Source organism: Megalops cyprinoides, chromosome 4 (assembly GCF_013368585.1).
Source record: "Megalops cyprinoides isolate fMegCyp1 chromosome 4, fMegCyp1.pri, whole genome shotgun sequence".
Taxonomy (NCBI): Eukaryota; Metazoa; Chordata; class Actinopteri; order Elopiformes; family Megalopidae; genus Megalops; species Megalops cyprinoides.
The window spans coordinates 27,727,509-27,745,262 of record NC_050586.1 but is presented as its reverse complement, the minus strand read 5'-3'; the positions used below and the strand labels follow the sequence as shown (position 1 = coordinate 27,745,262).

The 17,754-nt window shown below is 45.4% G+C and overlaps 1 protein-coding gene across 1 annotated transcript in view; it reads left to right on the top strand.

Annotated features, from left to right (window-relative positions):
- ipo11 (importin 11) overlaps positions 1-17,754 on the top strand; it is a 157,004-nt gene that overhangs the window by 10,973 nt on the left and 128,277 nt on the right. Inside the window, exons 4-7 of the mRNA XM_036527298.1 lie at positions 646-718; positions 1,258-1,461; positions 13,934-14,066; positions 15,111-15,169. Of these exons, the coding sequence (XP_036383191.1) occupies positions 646-718; positions 1,258-1,461; positions 13,934-14,066; positions 15,111-15,169 (469 nt within the window). The remainder of the gene's footprint in view (positions 1-645; positions 719-1,257; positions 1,462-13,933; positions 14,067-15,110; positions 15,170-17,754) is intronic.

The following is a 17,754-nucleotide window of genomic DNA, read 5'->3' as shown; positions in this document are numbered from 1 at the left end:
GTTACTCTGTAGTAAGCACCTCGGTGTGGAAGAAGTGTCACTGTGTAGAGTGTCAGTCGGTAGTAAGTGTTTACTGTAGCTGTAGGCACCTCACAGTGTGGTAATTGCAAAGCTGCGTTATAAGAAAGTGTAATACGTCACTGTCTCGAGTGTGCCTTGGTGTAGTAGCAGTAATGTTTCCTGCAGAACACTCTGATGTTCGTTCCAATGAGACTGATAATTTCATTGCGACTCGTCTAAAAATCGGAAGGGAATGTTTCTTCGGGTCAGACGTTATTTCATCCTTGTCCTTTGGGCATTTTGGCATTTGTAAAGTGCATCTCTGTTTTTGGTGGGGATTTTCCTCAGATGCTTTGTAACTCTCTATGGACGTTACTCTTTGTTCACTCTGAAGCCGTGACTCTGTCTGGTCTCCAAGTACAAAGCAGGGGACAGACAAGTGGCTGTGCTCACATGGTTATGATGTAGGCGGTTACAGGGTCAGAGGTCAGAGGCCACCGCAAGTGAGGTTTCAAGGTAGTGGGAGGAGCTGTGATGCGCAGTCAGTGAGTGTTATTTCCTGTCTGCTAGTGATTGACACCACGTGATAGCTCCCGATTGGCTGGTGATGTGTAGTATAACAGGAGACTGGCATTTCTTTGACAGCGCTCTCTCAGAAGAGGAGAAGACATCCCTGCGCGCCGGCCTCATCACCAACTTCAACGAGCCCGTCAACCAGGTCAGCGTCCGGACCAAGAGCGTGGTATCGCACCGCACAGCTCCGCGGGGCACCTTCCCGCCTGCGCCAGTCATCCTCGCAGATTAAAAAGAATGGCATCAATTAGCTGGCCATATGTCTAACCAGTGCGCTCCTGCACAGGTTGTGATGGACAGCCTGAGGATGAACAGCTAGATAAAGGGTGAATCGGAGGTGGGGGACCAGGGAAGCTCAGGCTGTCTCTTACAATGTTTGTGTTTTATCTCAATTTACTATAAATTACTAAAATGAAAATACCCCAAAATTTAAGAATTTAAAGGAAAATGCTAAATAAAAAAAGATTAAGTCACACCCTCCTTCCTTCTTTTGTGCTAGCCTTTCACCGACTGATACTGCAAACATTGGGGGTGCTGGAGGGGGGGTTACACCAGGGGTGGGGTGGGGGGGGGGTGTCAGGTGGGAGAGGTCAGTGAAGAGGTTGAATTAGCTGAGAGGGTGATATGTAAGATTGGGGTGGCATGTAAGGTGACGCATGTGACCTTCTGACTGGTGTGTTGCAGATCGCCACCCAGATCGCGGTGCTGATCGCCAAGGTGGCGCGGCTGGACTGCCCGCGGCAGTGGCCCGAGCTCATCCCCATCCTGCTGGAGTCGGTGAAGGTCCAGGACGGGCTGCGGCAGCACCGGGCCCTGCTCACCTTCTACCACGTCACCAAGACCCTGTCCTCCAAGCGCCTGGCTGCTGACAGGAAGCTCTTCCAGGACGTGAGTGCAGCTTCATGGGATACATGGGGTGGGGCCAGGTCGACATGTGGGGAGGGGCCAGGGTGGGTGTGTTAGGGAGTGTGGGGGGGTGTGTGGGGTGGTGCTAGGTGGGTTTAGGTGTGGCCAGTACATGGGGGGGTGGGGGGCGACAGATATGTAGGCGGGGCCGTAGGGACATCGGGAGTGGCCAGATGATAATGTGTGACGAGGGTTATGTGGGGCGGGGTAGGGTATGGGGGCTGGGGCGTCATCTATATGAGGGGCAGGGTGGGGGCTATATTTGGGTCTGGACAGAGAATTTGTGGAATTTGACAGGAGATTCGTGGGGCTCGGAAGTGGATGTGTTGCATTAGACAGGCTGTGTGTAGTGGGATTAGTAGGGTTCGGCTGGGGGTGAGTGGTACCACACAGACTATAATGCCTGCTCTTAACAAAAAATTTAAATTGCTTTAGACATAAAGGTATGGTTAATTGATACTGTGCAACAAGTGTGGAGTGTGGATTACAAGATTTTGAGAACGGTTTGCATTTTAGGAGGTAGGAGATGCATAAGACCATTAGATTAATTTTTATTTTTGGAACTCTTATCCAGGGTCACTTGCAGGGCATACATTTCTAGATAGTATTTATACAGCTGTTTATGTCACTAATGGAATTCAGTTTAAGCACCTGGGTACCACGTTAGTGCCAACCAGCTCCGACCTGCCTCGTGTAGAGTTCCTATGGAGAAATCAGCTGAAACAGTGATGGTAGTGAGTTCCTCCAGGTTGGCGGAGAGGACGGGTAAATGCTGACACTGAATTTGTGTCCCGCTTTGCATCCAGAGCTGTACAGAGAACACAGACCTGTCAGAACAGACCTGCTGTTCAGCTGGCTCAGATGAGTGGCCAGCTTGTGTTACCTGTTGCAGTACCAGCGTTTGCCTCTGGGTGGTGGTGTGTAGCTGCAAGCTTCTTCAATGACTCTGATTGCTACAGTCCATGGAAATGAGCCTATAAGTATGTGTGTGCGCGCGCGTGTGTGTACGTGTGTGTACATGTGTGTATGTGTGTGAGGAGAACAGAGAGAGGGATTCGCATTTTTGTGTGTCTGCCAACATTGAAATGTGAAGTGCTTTTCTGACACTGAGTGACAAATGGTTATTCTCCCTGATCTGCTCCCAGAAAGGACAGCGCATTGTCTGTGTGAAGCCAGTGCTTTCTCTCTGCTTTTGATTATCAGGAACATGCCGTGGGTCTGACAGAGGACAGCTCTGTCCTGTGCGTTTCAAAGGGGGAGCTTGATAAGGATTAAAAGTGTTAAAGTACTGAGTGTGTCTGCAAGGGAAGGAATGAGTACAAAGAGACCATGGAAACGGCTCATCAGTGGAGCCTCGGCTTCACCCCGCTTTGAGTGCGGGTGAGAGGACAGGGCGTTCCTGTGGAAGAGGGTCACTCCCGTTGTCCTCAGAGCAGCCACTTTAGGGCCTGATTGATGCTCTGATATGTGGCTATCAGGCATTCTTTTTTCCAGTTATGAGCCAAGTTATTCAAGTTATAATAAGCCAGAGAGTGTGTAGCAGAACACTTTCTTTTTGCCTAACTAAACCCGCAAACCATGTATAAAATGGTGGAATGTGAAAGTCACCCTTTAAAAGAGGGCATCATGTTCCATAATGCCTAGCCTACCTGTACACGTACTTACCTGTGTTACACTGTTCCCTAACACTGCCCTGTACGCATACTTTCCTGTTTTACACTGGTCCATAACACTTATTTGTACACAAATACGAACTTGTGTTATACGCTTACCTGTACTCATACCTGACTGGCCTGTGTATAGTGAGGCAGTGACCTCATCCTGCACTGCAGAGGTCTGGCTCTTTTGGTGCCTCTCTTGAACCTCTCTCATTGGACAGTGGTTGCCTAGGTCACCAGGGGGAGCAGTTGTATAGAGTGTATAGAGTGCTTCTTGTATTCAAGGTTTGGCCACAGAAAGACAGGGCTGAGAGCAAAGAGCACCTCCATGGCAATTGCAGTCTCTGGACCTGGAGTCCTCCCAGGTCTAACATATGATGACCCCGATAGGGGTCAGAGGTTGCTAAAATCATGCGGATTGGCTGCTTCAAGGTTTGTTGTTGAGGAAGCGGCAGAGATGCGATGGGGAAGGTGAAATGGCTGATGGGAGATGACTCAGGGAAACGTCTGCTGTTCCCGCTCCTGGTGATTGGGCGGATGATGAAAGCCTGGGTCATTTGCTTTCATCATGCAGTCTGTGTAGTGCAGTAGGAAGTGCAACAGACAGGCTACTGCGTTGGCACTGAGGGTCTTTGTAGATGGCAGACGGTGTTCAATCACAGCGGTCTGCCTGTAATCTCATGAACAAACATCACGTGATCTGGACACATGTTTTTCTGCCCCTTGTATGTGGCGGTTATCTGGCGCCTTCCGGTTTTATCTCTTTAAATTCATGCGGCCTTTTGGGATGTTGATGGCTAGTGTAATGAAGAGAAATCTTCACGGGTTTGAAGTGTTTATCTTGGCATGCCTTTAGCACAGATGTTGAGAGTTTCGTAGCGTCAACGTTAACGTGATTAAGAGGAATAGAAAGTGGTAGTTCTCCACCTAATTACACAAATTAAATCACAGACGTTGTGTCCTCTCCATCTGTACCTTTCACTGCCCTTCTACAACAATACGCAATATCTTACCCTCTAGTGTTGCACATTATGGAGTCAGTGCTTTTTTTGGTCATACATTTTCTTGCCACAAAGCTGTTCTCCTTGCTCTGAGTGAGGGCCACATCACCGTTTCTGTCTGCTTCAATCATGTTATATGGTTTGTGCTGCGCAGTTCAGAATCAGCCGTGTTGCACGCAATTTATATTATTCACAGGGGCCAAGCATGTATTTTCCACTAGGGGAAGCTGAGGATCAACCCCCATCAAGTCCCCTTGCCGTCACCAGATTCCACCTGTATCCTGTAATGTTTGAAGTGCACGCTGTATGTGATGTGGAACTTTGTGGCGAGCAAAGGAAGGGCCGGACACTGAACAGGTGCAGGCTGCATTCCCAGAGAGAGCGTGGGCATGTTGCTGCCTGAATGCCATCGATCAACAGTTAGCTAAACGGTGCCATGTTGGGTGCTTTAGCGTAGACATTTAACATTTACATGAACCATTTATCTCTATCTTTAGAAGTGCGTGTGTGTAGGAAGGTGTGTTTGTTGGGTTTTTAAATGCAGACATTTAACATTTATATGGACTCATTTATGTTTATCTTTATAAGTATGTATGTGTAGGAGGGTGTGTTTGTTGGGTTTATTAATGCAGACATTTAACATTTATATGAACCAATTATTTTTATCTTTAGAAGTAAATGTGATTAAGAGGGTGTGTGTGTTGGGCTCTTTAGCGTAGACATTTAACATATATATGAACCATTTATCTCTATCTGTCGAAGTGTGTGTTTGTAAGAGGGTGTGTGTACCATCTTTGCTTAAGGTCTGGGGACTTTTCCTTGGTGGATATTGCTAGCCTTTGTCGCGTGACAGCGTTTTTGCAGATGGTGTAGTGTTGGTGGTCACCGCCACCCGAGGTGTTGGTTGCAGCAGCACGCTGTCAGTGGGGTTGCGGTGAAGGCATACGGCGGTTCTGAGAGGCCGAGCGCGTGCAGGAGGGCCAGAGAGTGAGGGCGGCACATGGGCCCGTCTGGAAGACTGTGCTCTCTCCGGGGATAAAGAATCTGTCAGAGCACACCGCTTCTGATGCTTTGACAAAGAGCGTGTCTTAAGAGCATCTTTTTATTCCTGAAGCAGTAATCGTCAGGATACTGCTACAGTATGAGTGGTAAAGGAGGCGTGTGTGCGAGTCTGAATGGATAAACCTTAAGAGCTCTCTTATTTTCTCTAATGGAGTTACGAATATGCTGAAGTGTGCTAAAGGAGGTGGGACTCTCTTTGCCTGAAATAAATTCACATGAAATGAACTGGATTTCAGTCCACAATAAATAAGCTGAAATCCTTTTAAAAACATTTCTCATACTCTCTCTCTCTCTGGTTCTTGCTTGCAGGTATCATCTTTTGCTTGTGATGTCTGCATGTTTTTCCAGCAGAAATGTGGGTAGTAAAGGGGGTATTTTGGAGGCTGCAGTGTCACGCTCTTTTCTCTTTGGATCCAAATTTTGTTTTTGTGATTCAGTGTTTACCCGTGGAACATTGGGGATCAGGGTGGGGTCATAATTAAGACCAGAAACAGGCCTTAATTTTGAATAGAGTACTTCCTATTCTATCGTTCACAGTATTCAACATATCACCTGATTCTCTGGCCTTTCCTGGCAACTTAGTTGCCTCAACAGGTCATTTAAACCTGTCTTTAATTACTGGCTCTCGAAAAGTTAAAAATGAATTTCTTGAGTGTTAGGCTCTTCGATGAGGATCCAGTTGGATGAAAGGAAGTGTCCGCCTCTCACCTCTCGCCAACATCGTTATCGCCCACCAGCAGTCGCTGTTGCCTCTTCTTTCATGAATTTTCTTCCTTGTGTTCGGAGTTGGTACCCGTAACGTGTAACTATGTGCTGAGAGCATAGATGTCTTGGAATGATGTTTAAAGATTATCCTTCAGTACTTTACGTGCTGTGGTGCCCCCTGTTGAATTTTGTCATCTTAGACTGAAACCTACTTTTACACTGAATAGGTATCTACATGCATGGCTTTTCACTGCTTTTTTCAAAACTATTGCTCTCTGTTCATATATTTTGAATGAGTCATGGTTTAGAATGATGAAGGTCCCAGCCAACTACACATCACATAAGGGACTTGAGCTAGGATAAGTCTTTAGGGTGCATTTGTGTGGATTTTTACTTAATATTCATAACCCCACCAGCCTGCTTGTTTGTTATCTTGAATGGTGTTCAGAATGTCAGTTCTCACAGTGCCACTGGCACAAGCTTTGAACGTTGCACATTAATTTAAGTATGGCCCCTGTGTCGCAAGTCCTTAAAGTAAGAAGGAATTTGTCATTTTTATTTTTTTTGGTGCTTGTAGTATATGAGCCATGTTCAGACTGAATAATGTGAATGCTTCTCTTCAATAAAAGAAAATGGCTGCAAAAATGGAAAGCTGTTGAAGCACAGAACATCTTTAATGCTCTGGTTAGGTGGGGGGGACTTTTATGAACAACTTCCACAGCCTTTTATGAATCTCAGCCATAATTCGCCAAGACCTTCTGTGTTTTTAAAATGTCACACTGTCTGCAACTTTAATCTGAGCCAGAAAGAGAGGGAGTGAGAGAGGGAGAGGAAAGTAAACAACCACAAACAGTTCCAGTTTTTGAAATGTGTTGAGCCGAAGTACTGGTGAAACTGAGGGGGCACTTTCACCCGTAATCTAGGTTCAGGCTAATGTTGCTGTCACAGTGGGGTGTAGGTCAGGACGCAGGAGTCAGGTTCCGGGTTCAGAATTTTATTGAGGATTTAGCTCAATGGAATGGGAGCCCTCTGCATGAACACAAATGTGAGCTAACTAAACCTACAGACTTGATGCAGCTATGCGTCTACTGTAAAAACAATGCGCGATGCTTATGCATTGTCTTACCCTAACAAACACTTTGTCTTAGTACAAATAACAGACGAACAAGATCTTAATTAATGTGCACACATAATATACATTGGATCAGAATGCATATCATCCTTCTCTCTCTACAGACAATTGTAACAGTTGAACTCTGGCATAGGCACAGACGCACACAACAACAACACAATACTCTGTCCCTAAGGGTTTGGTCTCCCCACCTCTTCACCCCACAGGTATTGGTGCAGTACTGAGGTGGGGGAGGTCATCACTACTTTTATATTGTCCTGTATCCTTGGCCCTGTTGGGGTTCTTATTGGTGGCCAAAGGATATGGACAGGTCAGAGGGCAAATGGTGACCTGAGGGCTGTCCTTGGGGGGTGCGCCTGTGCCTCGGGTTACCTGTGGGGGTCCTGCTGATAAAGGGAGCGGCAGGACCGGTTTGGCAGGTTACAACTGAGTTGTCTGTGAGAAGTGGGGGTTGTGTGCACAAACATGGACTAAGGAATGTGGCCCTTTTCTCCAACTGGATATGAAAACTGTGACATTCTGATGAAGTACGGTCAAAAGATTGACCAATGTATGGTTGGGAGAAGTTGACAGATGTTGTTTTATTTTTTGGGGGGGGGGGTGGGTGGATGAATGTGAGAGAAAGGAGGATGGGGAGAGATTTTGTCGGCAAAGTGTGCTTTTACTGTATTTATGGTTGTATTTTGTCCGAGCCAAGCAGACAGGTGGGTGGAGAGAGATGGAGGGAGAGAGAAGGAGAGAGGGACACAGAGAGAGGAGAGGGAGACGTTTCGAGAAAGGGAGTGAGGGAGGGCAAAGAGAGAGAGAGAGAGAGAGAGAGAGAGAGAGAGAGACAGATACAGAAAATAGCAATGAGGGCCTCACTTCCAGGTGGCCTTCCTCTGCTGTGGTTCACCCACTGCAGTCACCTGAATAATTTAGGGGTAACAGTGCCCCTCATCAGTCTCCTTAAATGTCTTACCACTCCTCTCCCTTCCACAAGCAGTTAAGTGTCTTGCTCCTGGGCTCTCTGCTGGTATAAATTAGCTGCACAGCATTTTAGCCTTACAACAACAACAACAAAAAGGCTGACTCACTGTGTCCAAGGCTCAGAGCTGTCCAATGAAAAACCAGCAGCAGTTAGCTGTAAATTACCATTTTGTTTGCATCTCTTATTAGAGTTGGAAAGTTTTTGGCGAAAAATCAACAAATATGAACCCAAAAATGTAAAAAGTACATTCCACGGCCCAGAGCAGTCATCTGAATATAATCAGTACTTATGCAAGTTCAGTTATGATTGTAAGCCTGTCTTATTAGAGTTTTCGCCTGAAAACTATCTGAAGTTTTCAGGCGAAGGTTAACAGATATGTGAAAATGAACTGTTGGGTAATTTTCACTCAGTGATCATTTCACATCTGTTGGCTAAACTCTTGCTATATCTGACCCAAAGTGTTTATTGAGCTATATTTTGCCATAGAACCGCCCTATGTGTATATTAATGTGATACCTTTTTCATACCTAGCATATAGCATGGTGTTATTGATGGGTTCTTCATGATGTAAGCACATTGAACATTACCCCTCTGCCAAGTCGAGAGGTTTGGAGAGATTGTTTTCTTGTTTAATCATCGGTTGCTTCCAGAATTTGTGCTCTGCGGGTTTGTTCACACAGGAAAGTGGGTAGCGACATTGATTAGAAACTTTAAGGAAGGAAGCTTATTGGATCCACACCTCAGTCACATTGAAAAAACATTGATTTCAAACTGTTCTTTGTTAATGAGAATAAATTAGTAATTAGTATTTATTTCCTTATTTATTCCAAGTGTTGTTTCTGTCCTCACAGCTCATAAGGTAGAGTTGAGTTCTGGACCTGGCAAGATATGTTGTAAGATCCCCAGGCGTGGTTTTGGCTCCTTTTTAATAAGGAAGTGTGGTTTTCACTTTAAAGTGCTGTAATTTATTGAAAGTGCTATTGCTTCATTTACCATGTTGAATCCTGTTTGTGCTGATTTCCCATGTGGAAAAATGGCAGATTCAGATGACTTAAACCAATCCATCCTGAATTAAAATTCATACTCCCCTGGAGTCTTCATCACTAGGATTTTGCCTATGCCTAAGATGTATTAAACACGTGTGATTGAAACTGCAGTGTTGGGGATGACCTGTCTTTGTGAGCGTGTTTAACGGATGTGATTTATTTGAAAGTGGGGTGGGGTCATTTGTATGTGAAGTTTGGTGACTGTAACGAATGTCATGAATTAACGCTGCACGGGTGATGATCCTGCAGCAGTTAGCGCCATTTCCTGCCATCATTAGCGAGTAATTGCACTGTCAGACAGAAAGCGGATGATGGAGGGAATGACCCTGCCACGCCACTGTATTCCTGCAGCCATTCAGTGGCTTTACAAGCGTTAACAACGCGTGCCTTTGGAGGACTCGGAGATTATGTCACATTGTCTCATGGTGACCAGACTTGCTTTTCAGTTCTAATAAGGCAAATATTGTGTTCACATCAGATGTGGGGGGAAAATAGTGAACCTTCAGTCCCCAACACCCCTGCCCCACCTAGTGTGAATGAAAGCGTTGTGGTAATGCTCTCCAAGCATTGTGGTAATGTTCTCAATCACGCTCTTGCAAAGCTGGTCAAAATTGTTCTAGCCAGACATTGTATTCTAGGAATTCCATCACCCATTTAAACCCTGTTAAGCCTGGTTTTGCTGTATTTTTGGTCTGATAATATTCCGGTATGCCCCCCCCCCCCCCCCCCCCCCCACCCCCAGCTTAAAGCCAGCATTGTACTGACATCATTTTGTTGAGTTTTCAGTCATCTCAAAAATGCTCGCCAAGTATGTTTCATTTCTTTTATCATCTCCCTGCTTGAATGAACGCTAACATCTTTGCAGTGACAGAAAAAACTGGACTTTCATACAGTGCTAGGAGTGAAAATGTGAGGTTTACTTATTCAAATATTAGATTTTGGTGGAATATTCAAATATCACATGAATGTAAATGATCTTGCAGAACCCCCAATGGACTTTCTTTTGAACCCATGGGTAGGGCCATAGATGGTCTTTCTCTGCGAGCGTCTGTGTGTGTTTGTGCTTTGTGTGTGTGCGCGCCTGTGTGTGTGTGTGTGTAAGATGCAAAGTGAGATCGCTGTTCTTTTATTGCATGCAGCTGGAAAAAACAAGTGCCATATAAAGTCTAAAAAGGCTTTCATCAGCCCCTGCCTCATTTGAATAATGGGGATAATTATCTTCAGAGCGCTGCTGCATCTGTGAAGGGGAGGGCTCTTTCATATCAGCTTCATTTCCATTTGACCAGTGCTGTTTGATTATAATCAGAGCACGACAAGAGTTCCCCCTGCCTCGCGGTCACCCTCTCGCTGTGCTTTAAAGATCCCTTTCCAGTTAAGGAAAAAAAATGGCCGCACCTCATTGGATACAACTGTGTGGGACTGGAAATATTTATCTGGGAAATAAGTTTTTGTGCGTTTGGATTAGTGGGGGGGGGTGCTTTGCTTTGAGATTTTCATGCCTTACTGCATAGGAATGAAGATAAAACAAATCCTCATTACTGTCCAGTTCATTTTTTTTCATCTTTGATGAGTCTGTATTGATGTAAGATGATGTGAAGTTTCCGATGAAGGGAGGGCCATTGTTTTGAAAATTCATGCATAAGAAGCGGCTTTTCTGCTTATGTAAGAAGCACATTCTTAAATGAAACGGCCGCATTAGGAACAGGTTGTGGAGGGAAAGTTTACCTGCCCTTTCATGGCTTTGATTGGTTTGTGGAAGAGTTGTCTTATTTTGCCTTAGGGGATGTGATCATTACCTACGTTATGCATAAACAGGAGCTATAGTAATTAATTAGTAATTAATTTAGCCTGGCACATCCTTTCAAGCAATTCCCTCACCTAGAAACCAGTGCTGTAGAACTTGGGTCCACGACCAATGCAGTTGGATGTAAGTTTGAAAATACAAACAGGGAAACATGACCCAAATATGCAAGTGCGCGACTGGAGGCGGTCAGTAGGTGAAAGGTTATGCGTGAAGTGTGTTTGGACTGGAACAGAACGGGAATGGTGGAATTGTGACCTTACTGCAGTCGTTGGTTTTATTTTTTTCAGCATCTTGTCTGGCTTTAGATGCACCGGAGTTGTGTGAGGACATGTTGTCATGACTACAGGGGCTTTGGGATGGGACGAGCTCTTGCCTGAGGGAAATGTCAGACCAGGTTGTAATCGCTGTACATCACCTGATCGACAGCATTTCATTTTATCAGTATCAGGAAGAACAACACGGCCAGAAACGCCCCGAAGGCTGCACCCATGAAACGGTGTAAACGTTTGGTTAGAGGCATTTTTTAAACATTATTTGTTTCTTTGTAAGTTTATAGATTCTGATGGATCACTGGCCTTTCGGCTACTGGTCTCATATATGTCTTATGAGAATTGTTTGATTTAGAAGAGTAAAACCAATAGCCAGTATGCAAAAGGGAAGAAAATGAACATGAGTTAACACCAGTGCCTCTGTATAAAACTTTTGCAAACTATGCATAGGGCTGCTTTGTGGGGGGTAAAACACCCGCTAAGAGCAGGAGCTGTCAGGTAGTTGAAAGAACTTGTCAAAGCCAGCCCTCCCTTCATCTCTGCTGATGCTGAGGAACGTGCGGAAGAAAGGAACTGGCAAGTCTCATCTGGCGTGTCACTTCCTGTGCTGCCGTGCAGATTCTGCCGCCCATCTGGATTGTGTGAATCCCCTTTCATTAGCTGCAGTCTGGCTGGGGAACGATGCAACACACCGGAATCGTATCGTTGTTTGCGTTCAGCTGAAAAGCTTTGTTCAGATAATGTTTTCTGTTGTGCTCGCATTTGCTTAGAGGTATATTGCGCTAAATAAAAATGCTTTTTGGCATCTGATTTGATATTTGGCTTGTGTAGTGGGTGACTGTTCCCCTTTGTGTGGTTTCTGTGAGTCATTACCCTGGCCTGTGAGCTTGAATGTGTACACTGTACTGGAGCTGTTGACTTGCTGCCATAGACAAATGTATGATTGGTGCTCTTCAGCTGTTGTCGTGTGTTAGCGTTACGTGTGAAAGAATGATGAAGTGTGAAAAAGATCTCTGCGGCTTTCGAGAGGAGATCGTGCTCCCTCTTCACTGTGGAGCTGCAGGTGAAATTTTCTGTCGGCTTCACTGGACGTGTTTGTGTAAATCAATAGCACAGGGTGTCACTCAGTCAGACTCTTATAATTGGCTTTTCAGACTTGGTGCTAAAGAGATGATCCTTCCTATGGTGACATGTGACGCTGGACGGGATTTTTCCAAACGTTTCTGTCTCATTTCTGTCTCGGATCAGCCCGAACACAGCCAGCCAGATGGAAATATGCCTGATTTTTTTTTTGTGCTTTTATGTTCGGAAATAATACATATCTGGAGAGAACACAAAGTTCATTAGTGTAATTCAGAAACAGTACGTTGTCATTAAGGCTGTTGTGTCATTGAAAAGCGATGTTGATCTCCTAGTACAAAGCTATCTCTCATTCTGATTGATTCACTTCCTCCTGGGGGCTTTCGAAAGGGCTGGATTGATAGCATCTTCATAGTTTAAGTCTAGTGAACAAAATCAAGAGAACTTTTCATGGAAGCGCTGAGCCGTTTGGAGAGATTGTTTGCTCGTTTGATCACTGCTAGCTCCAGATGTCCGTTTGTACAGAACAAGGGATGGTGACATTGATTAAAAAAAGCTACTTAGTGAACCTGTACCTTAAATAACTTGAAAACCAAACATCTAAAGGATGAAACAGATTTCAAACCATTTTAGCATTGGAAATGAAATACATTTTTTATGTATTAATTCATTCATTATTGTGTACAACTCAAATGCTGTTCCATCTGTGCAGTAATTTTGGAGATGTACGGAATGGTATTTGATCTTTTGCAGTGAAATCTTTTTTTCAGTTTTTTGGGGCTGACTCTACTCTGGTCAATAATAATAATTTGTAAAAAGCACCTGCAAAAAATGATTTTTTAAAAATGTGTAAATATGTGAATCAATGTTTGAATGTGAATGTTGGGGTATGATTCATATCTCTGACACAGTGCTTGCTTCACGTGAATCTGGAGCTTGGCCTTGAGGAAGAACCTCTCTTTTAGCTTGGTTGGCTAAGGGGCTCGTTGTGAGTGTACTTGCTCCACACTGGTGGAATGAGATTCCTGCTGAGAATAGTACAAGAGACTCCCTGGGTGCCTTCAAGAGAAAGCTGAAAACTCTTCAAGCTTTATCTCTAGTCTACCTTCCTCTCTATCTATCATATCCATCCTGTCTATCCCTATTTTCTATTTAAAAAGCTCTCTACACCAGTTTAGCACTTATCTTACTGACATCTTGTAGTATTTTTCCATAACTACTCTTAGCATTGCAATGCGCTTATTTGGAAGTCGCTCTGTGTAAGAGCGTCTGCTAAATGACGTGTAATGCAATGTTCTGAGTGCAGGCTGAGCTCATCAGATGCCCATGCGTAGCTTGGATGCCGTCAGAGAGACGCGCCTGTTCTGATTCTGGTATTTGCTATACCAGTTCACTGTGTGACTTATGAGTTTTATCGGAAGGTGGTATTTGCTGCACCCAGCAGTCCGGCGCGAGAGCAGAAGGTTATCGCAGTGAGACAAGCCTGCACAGTGCCCAACTGCCAATTCCAGAAAAGGTGAAAAAGGAGGGAGAAAGGCTTTGTTGTTTCCTTCCATTGTTATTTCTGTACGGAGAATAAGTTGAATCTCATCTCTCACCTTGACAGCTGTCAGACAGGATTTTGTTGTGAAGCGAGTCTTTTTTATGTTGTACAGCTACAGCAGGAGCATAATGGGACTGTAACGGAGCGAAGTTGATTCAGATCTGTGTTTTCTGGCTCTTTCCAGCTGGCGTCGGGTATCTACAGTTTCGCCTGCTCGCTGTGGAACCATCACACAGACTCCTTTCTGCAGCAGATCTGTGCCAGGGACGAGGCAGCTGCCCTCAGCTCGCTGGAGAGGACACTGCTGTCTCTGAAAGGTACCCATCTCAGCCCCACCTCCGCTGCCCTCGACCCTGCCCGGTTTATGTAATGCCCCACCCCTTTTGTTCTTTGCTCCGCCCCATCTGCACACAGTCCCACCCCATCTGTGCTTGGCCCCGCCCCATCTGTATTCTACCTTGCCAAATTGGAGCACTTCCCTGCTCCAGCCTGCAGTCTGCAAACTGCCCAACTGCTTCTGTAATCTGCTCCTTCTAGCCCCACCTGCACCTTACACTGTCTCACCTTTACACACACATACACACACACTCAACCTAACTGACAGAATTGTGCATACAAACAGTCATTCGCACTAACACGGACACACACACGCACAAAAACACACCCCTAGCAGACACACATGGACATCTACTCCAACACAGACATACATACGCACCCTCACACACACACTGTTACAAGCTTTCAGTTTTTATCTCTCTCACACACACACACACACACACACACGCACACACGCACGCACACACACAGGACTGTGGCTGGGAGGAATAACCCTCTCCCACCGTGCAGCTCACTTCAGATAGGTGAAACCTGTGGTGCGCAGAGGAGAAACAGATGTAAGAAATGAGATGTCAGAGGAAGGTAAAGGGCAAACTCCATTTCTGTCCCCCTCCCTGAAAAACCAGTGCGGGACTGTGCGGGCCGTTCAAGACCATTAGAGCATTGCCCCGTCTCCCCTCAGAGGGCCCACACACACCCAGGGAACATACAGCAAATGCTGTAGCTGCAAGTCCTTACCCTCGCGTGTGCCACTTTCCCATCCACCTGTGCAGTACGGCTTACCTTATTGTGAGGGTATTTAGTATGGATATTTAAAGAAAGTCGGTGCCACCATTTCTTTCTTAGTGCGGCCAACTTTACATTCAGCTGTGCTCCTGAAAGGTCTGAGTGAACACACATACGGCAAACGTGAGCCATTACCCTGTCCTTTTCGTGGCTGCTGCTCGGACTTTGGGATGCTGAGTGAGGCTTTGAAAAAGTGCATGACTCATGAGTCCTGTGTTTCCCTCTGCTTTCTTTCACAGTTCTGCGGAAACTCACTGTTCACGGTTTCAATGAACCGCACCAGAATATGGAGGTCATGGTAAGTTCTAAGAGGCAGAACACTAGAGGAAGTATACAAACGACAAACAAACAACAAAAAAAATTACCGCCTCCCTCCAGAACAAGAGCCAGAGAGGGACACCTATAACCTGCTGACTTTGGAGTTCAGAGGTCACAGACAGGAAATGTCAGTTGTCTTAAGTGCGTGGGTAACTCCGTCCTTTAAAACCCAGCTGAGTTAATGGGCACTCTAAAGTTTTCAGAAGCAGTTCAATGTGGATTAAAGTGTCAAGGAAAGATAAAAACCAGAGGACGAGAGCGGTCCCCTGTTCAGCCCCGACATTAATTAAATCACTGGCACAGAGGGTGCTTTCAGACTCCCAGGAAATATTTTTTTCCCCCAGACTCCCCTGATTTCTTTTCTCTCTCTCTCTCCCCCTTGCCCTCCCTCTCTTTCCTACTGTGTCTCTCTCCTGTTCTCTGTCTTTCTTCCTACTTAATCACTCTTTTTCTTCTGTTCTATTTCTCTTTTCTGTCTCTCCTTCTGTCTTTCTCTTTTTCTCCCCCTCTCTCTTTCTCCTCTCCCTTTCCTCTCTGTGTGACTCTCTCTCACTCCCTCTGCTCTCTCTCTCCCCGTTCCTCTCCCCTCTGCCTCTCCCTGCTGTAATTGAGAACAGAAATGATTGCAGAGTTCACTGGGGGTGCCAGTAATAGAAGACACAGAGCTCAGAAACAGTCAGGAGAACCTTTACAGGGGATTTCAGAGGTGCTAGTCTGTGGGTGTACGTGAGGGAAGAGAGATTATGCAGTTGCTGAGACCCCCTTTACCCCCCACCCCCAGGATCTCCTGTTACCAATGTTCCTATTCAGATATGACTCAGACCCTTTCCCACTGTAGAGCTGGAATGAGGCTGGCTCGTTATACCCATTTTCCACTGTAGGGCTGGAACCAGGTTGGCTCATTATATCCCTTTTCCACTGCAGGGCTGGAACCAGGCTGGCTCACTATACCCCTTCCCAATGTACAGCTGGAACCAGCCTGGCTCATTATGCCCCTTTCACACTGTCAAGTTGGAAGCGTGCTGGCTCATTATACAATTTTTCCATTGTAGAGGTGGAACCAGGCTGACTAATGATAGCACTTTACTACCACGAGGCTGGCTCATTACACCCCTTCCCCACTATAGAGCTGGAGCCAGGCTGGCTTGCTTAACTGACCCCCTTCTCTTTGCTGCTCACAGATTCCACTTCACTGAGCAGTAAATGTGTGGTAGATCCAGCTCTGCTTGGTATTGTTGCACTCCAGAGATGTATTCAGTTTTTGTACCTTCAGTGAGTTTTTGCTCTTTTCCAGATTGACCTCAGGGATTACACTATCACATTCTCCTAATCTTTTTGCAGTAATCATTAAAGAAAACCTTTCCTGGGTATATCTCCAAGCATAAATACAAGGGCTCTGACAGAGATCACTATCAAAGTGTATAATGTGCAGGTGATTCTGCTGAGCTGCGGGTTTAATGCCCTGGTTGGGGAAGTTTATCCCTGTGTTAAATTGAACTGTAAAGCCTTTGAAATATTAATACTTTTCTGTATTGTGTGGGTAGCTGGACAGGTAATGAGGAAAGCTTTGCCCAGGGGTGTCAAAGTTACAATATGAGAGCATTAAAATTCCATTACCAAGGAAAGAGTAAGGGGTTATACAGCCTCTTAGTTAGAGGCATTGTGCCTGTATCTGACTCTGCCAGGCTGCTGCTGGCTCCGCTATGTCTTGTTGTAAAATTGTGACGTTTCACTGCACACATTATACTTTTGGACAAAGTCATTTCCTCGCTGTCGTTAGCTGCGTGTGTGTGTGTGTGTTACTTTTGAGGGATTGCTTGTGTTTCATTCCTCACTCTGCCACGCCCCGCCAAGCCCCCCCCCCCCTCCCCACACCACACCACACCACACCACTAAGTTTGGTGTATATTGAACAAACACTCAAGTCATTTGAGTTATCTGAGCTGTAAAGATGAAATGGTGAGAGAACAGACATCCTCAGTTTTCAGTATATCTGTATCCAGTATGCAGCTGTATAACTTAATTACGTGTAACAATTGAAAGGTGTCTAAGTTGCTCTAGATAAAACCAGTGCATTTTCTGTCCAGTTGTTCTGTCCAAGCGTTTTGTCCAATATATTTCTGCTTATATTTCACCGTTCTGTACTTGCAACCCAAAACAAATCTATACAAGCCTTTGTATGCTACATCCAGTCATATTATGGAGGGAAGGAGCTGGTGTTGTCAGGGGAGGAGTTTAACGGCACTTGAACAGAAACTTGTCAGGTGAAGGCCTCTTGTCTTTCAAAACTAGAAAAAGTTGGGCAGGGGGAGGGGGAGGGGGGGTACTCCTGATTTTCCTTTTTGAAGATAAAGTATCGTTTGCAAAATCTCATTACTTAGTCACAGCCGGCAGTGACAAAAGGAAGCGCTTCCCCATCAGACTTCACAAGCGATGACACGCGAGTTTCTCACTGTGTCTTCTCATCAGTTTGGTTTGCGAAATGACAATTAAAACTTCATATCGCTTCAGATCCATTGAGGAGCCTGCTGTGGCACTGTCAGTGTTTTCATCAAGGTTAAAGAA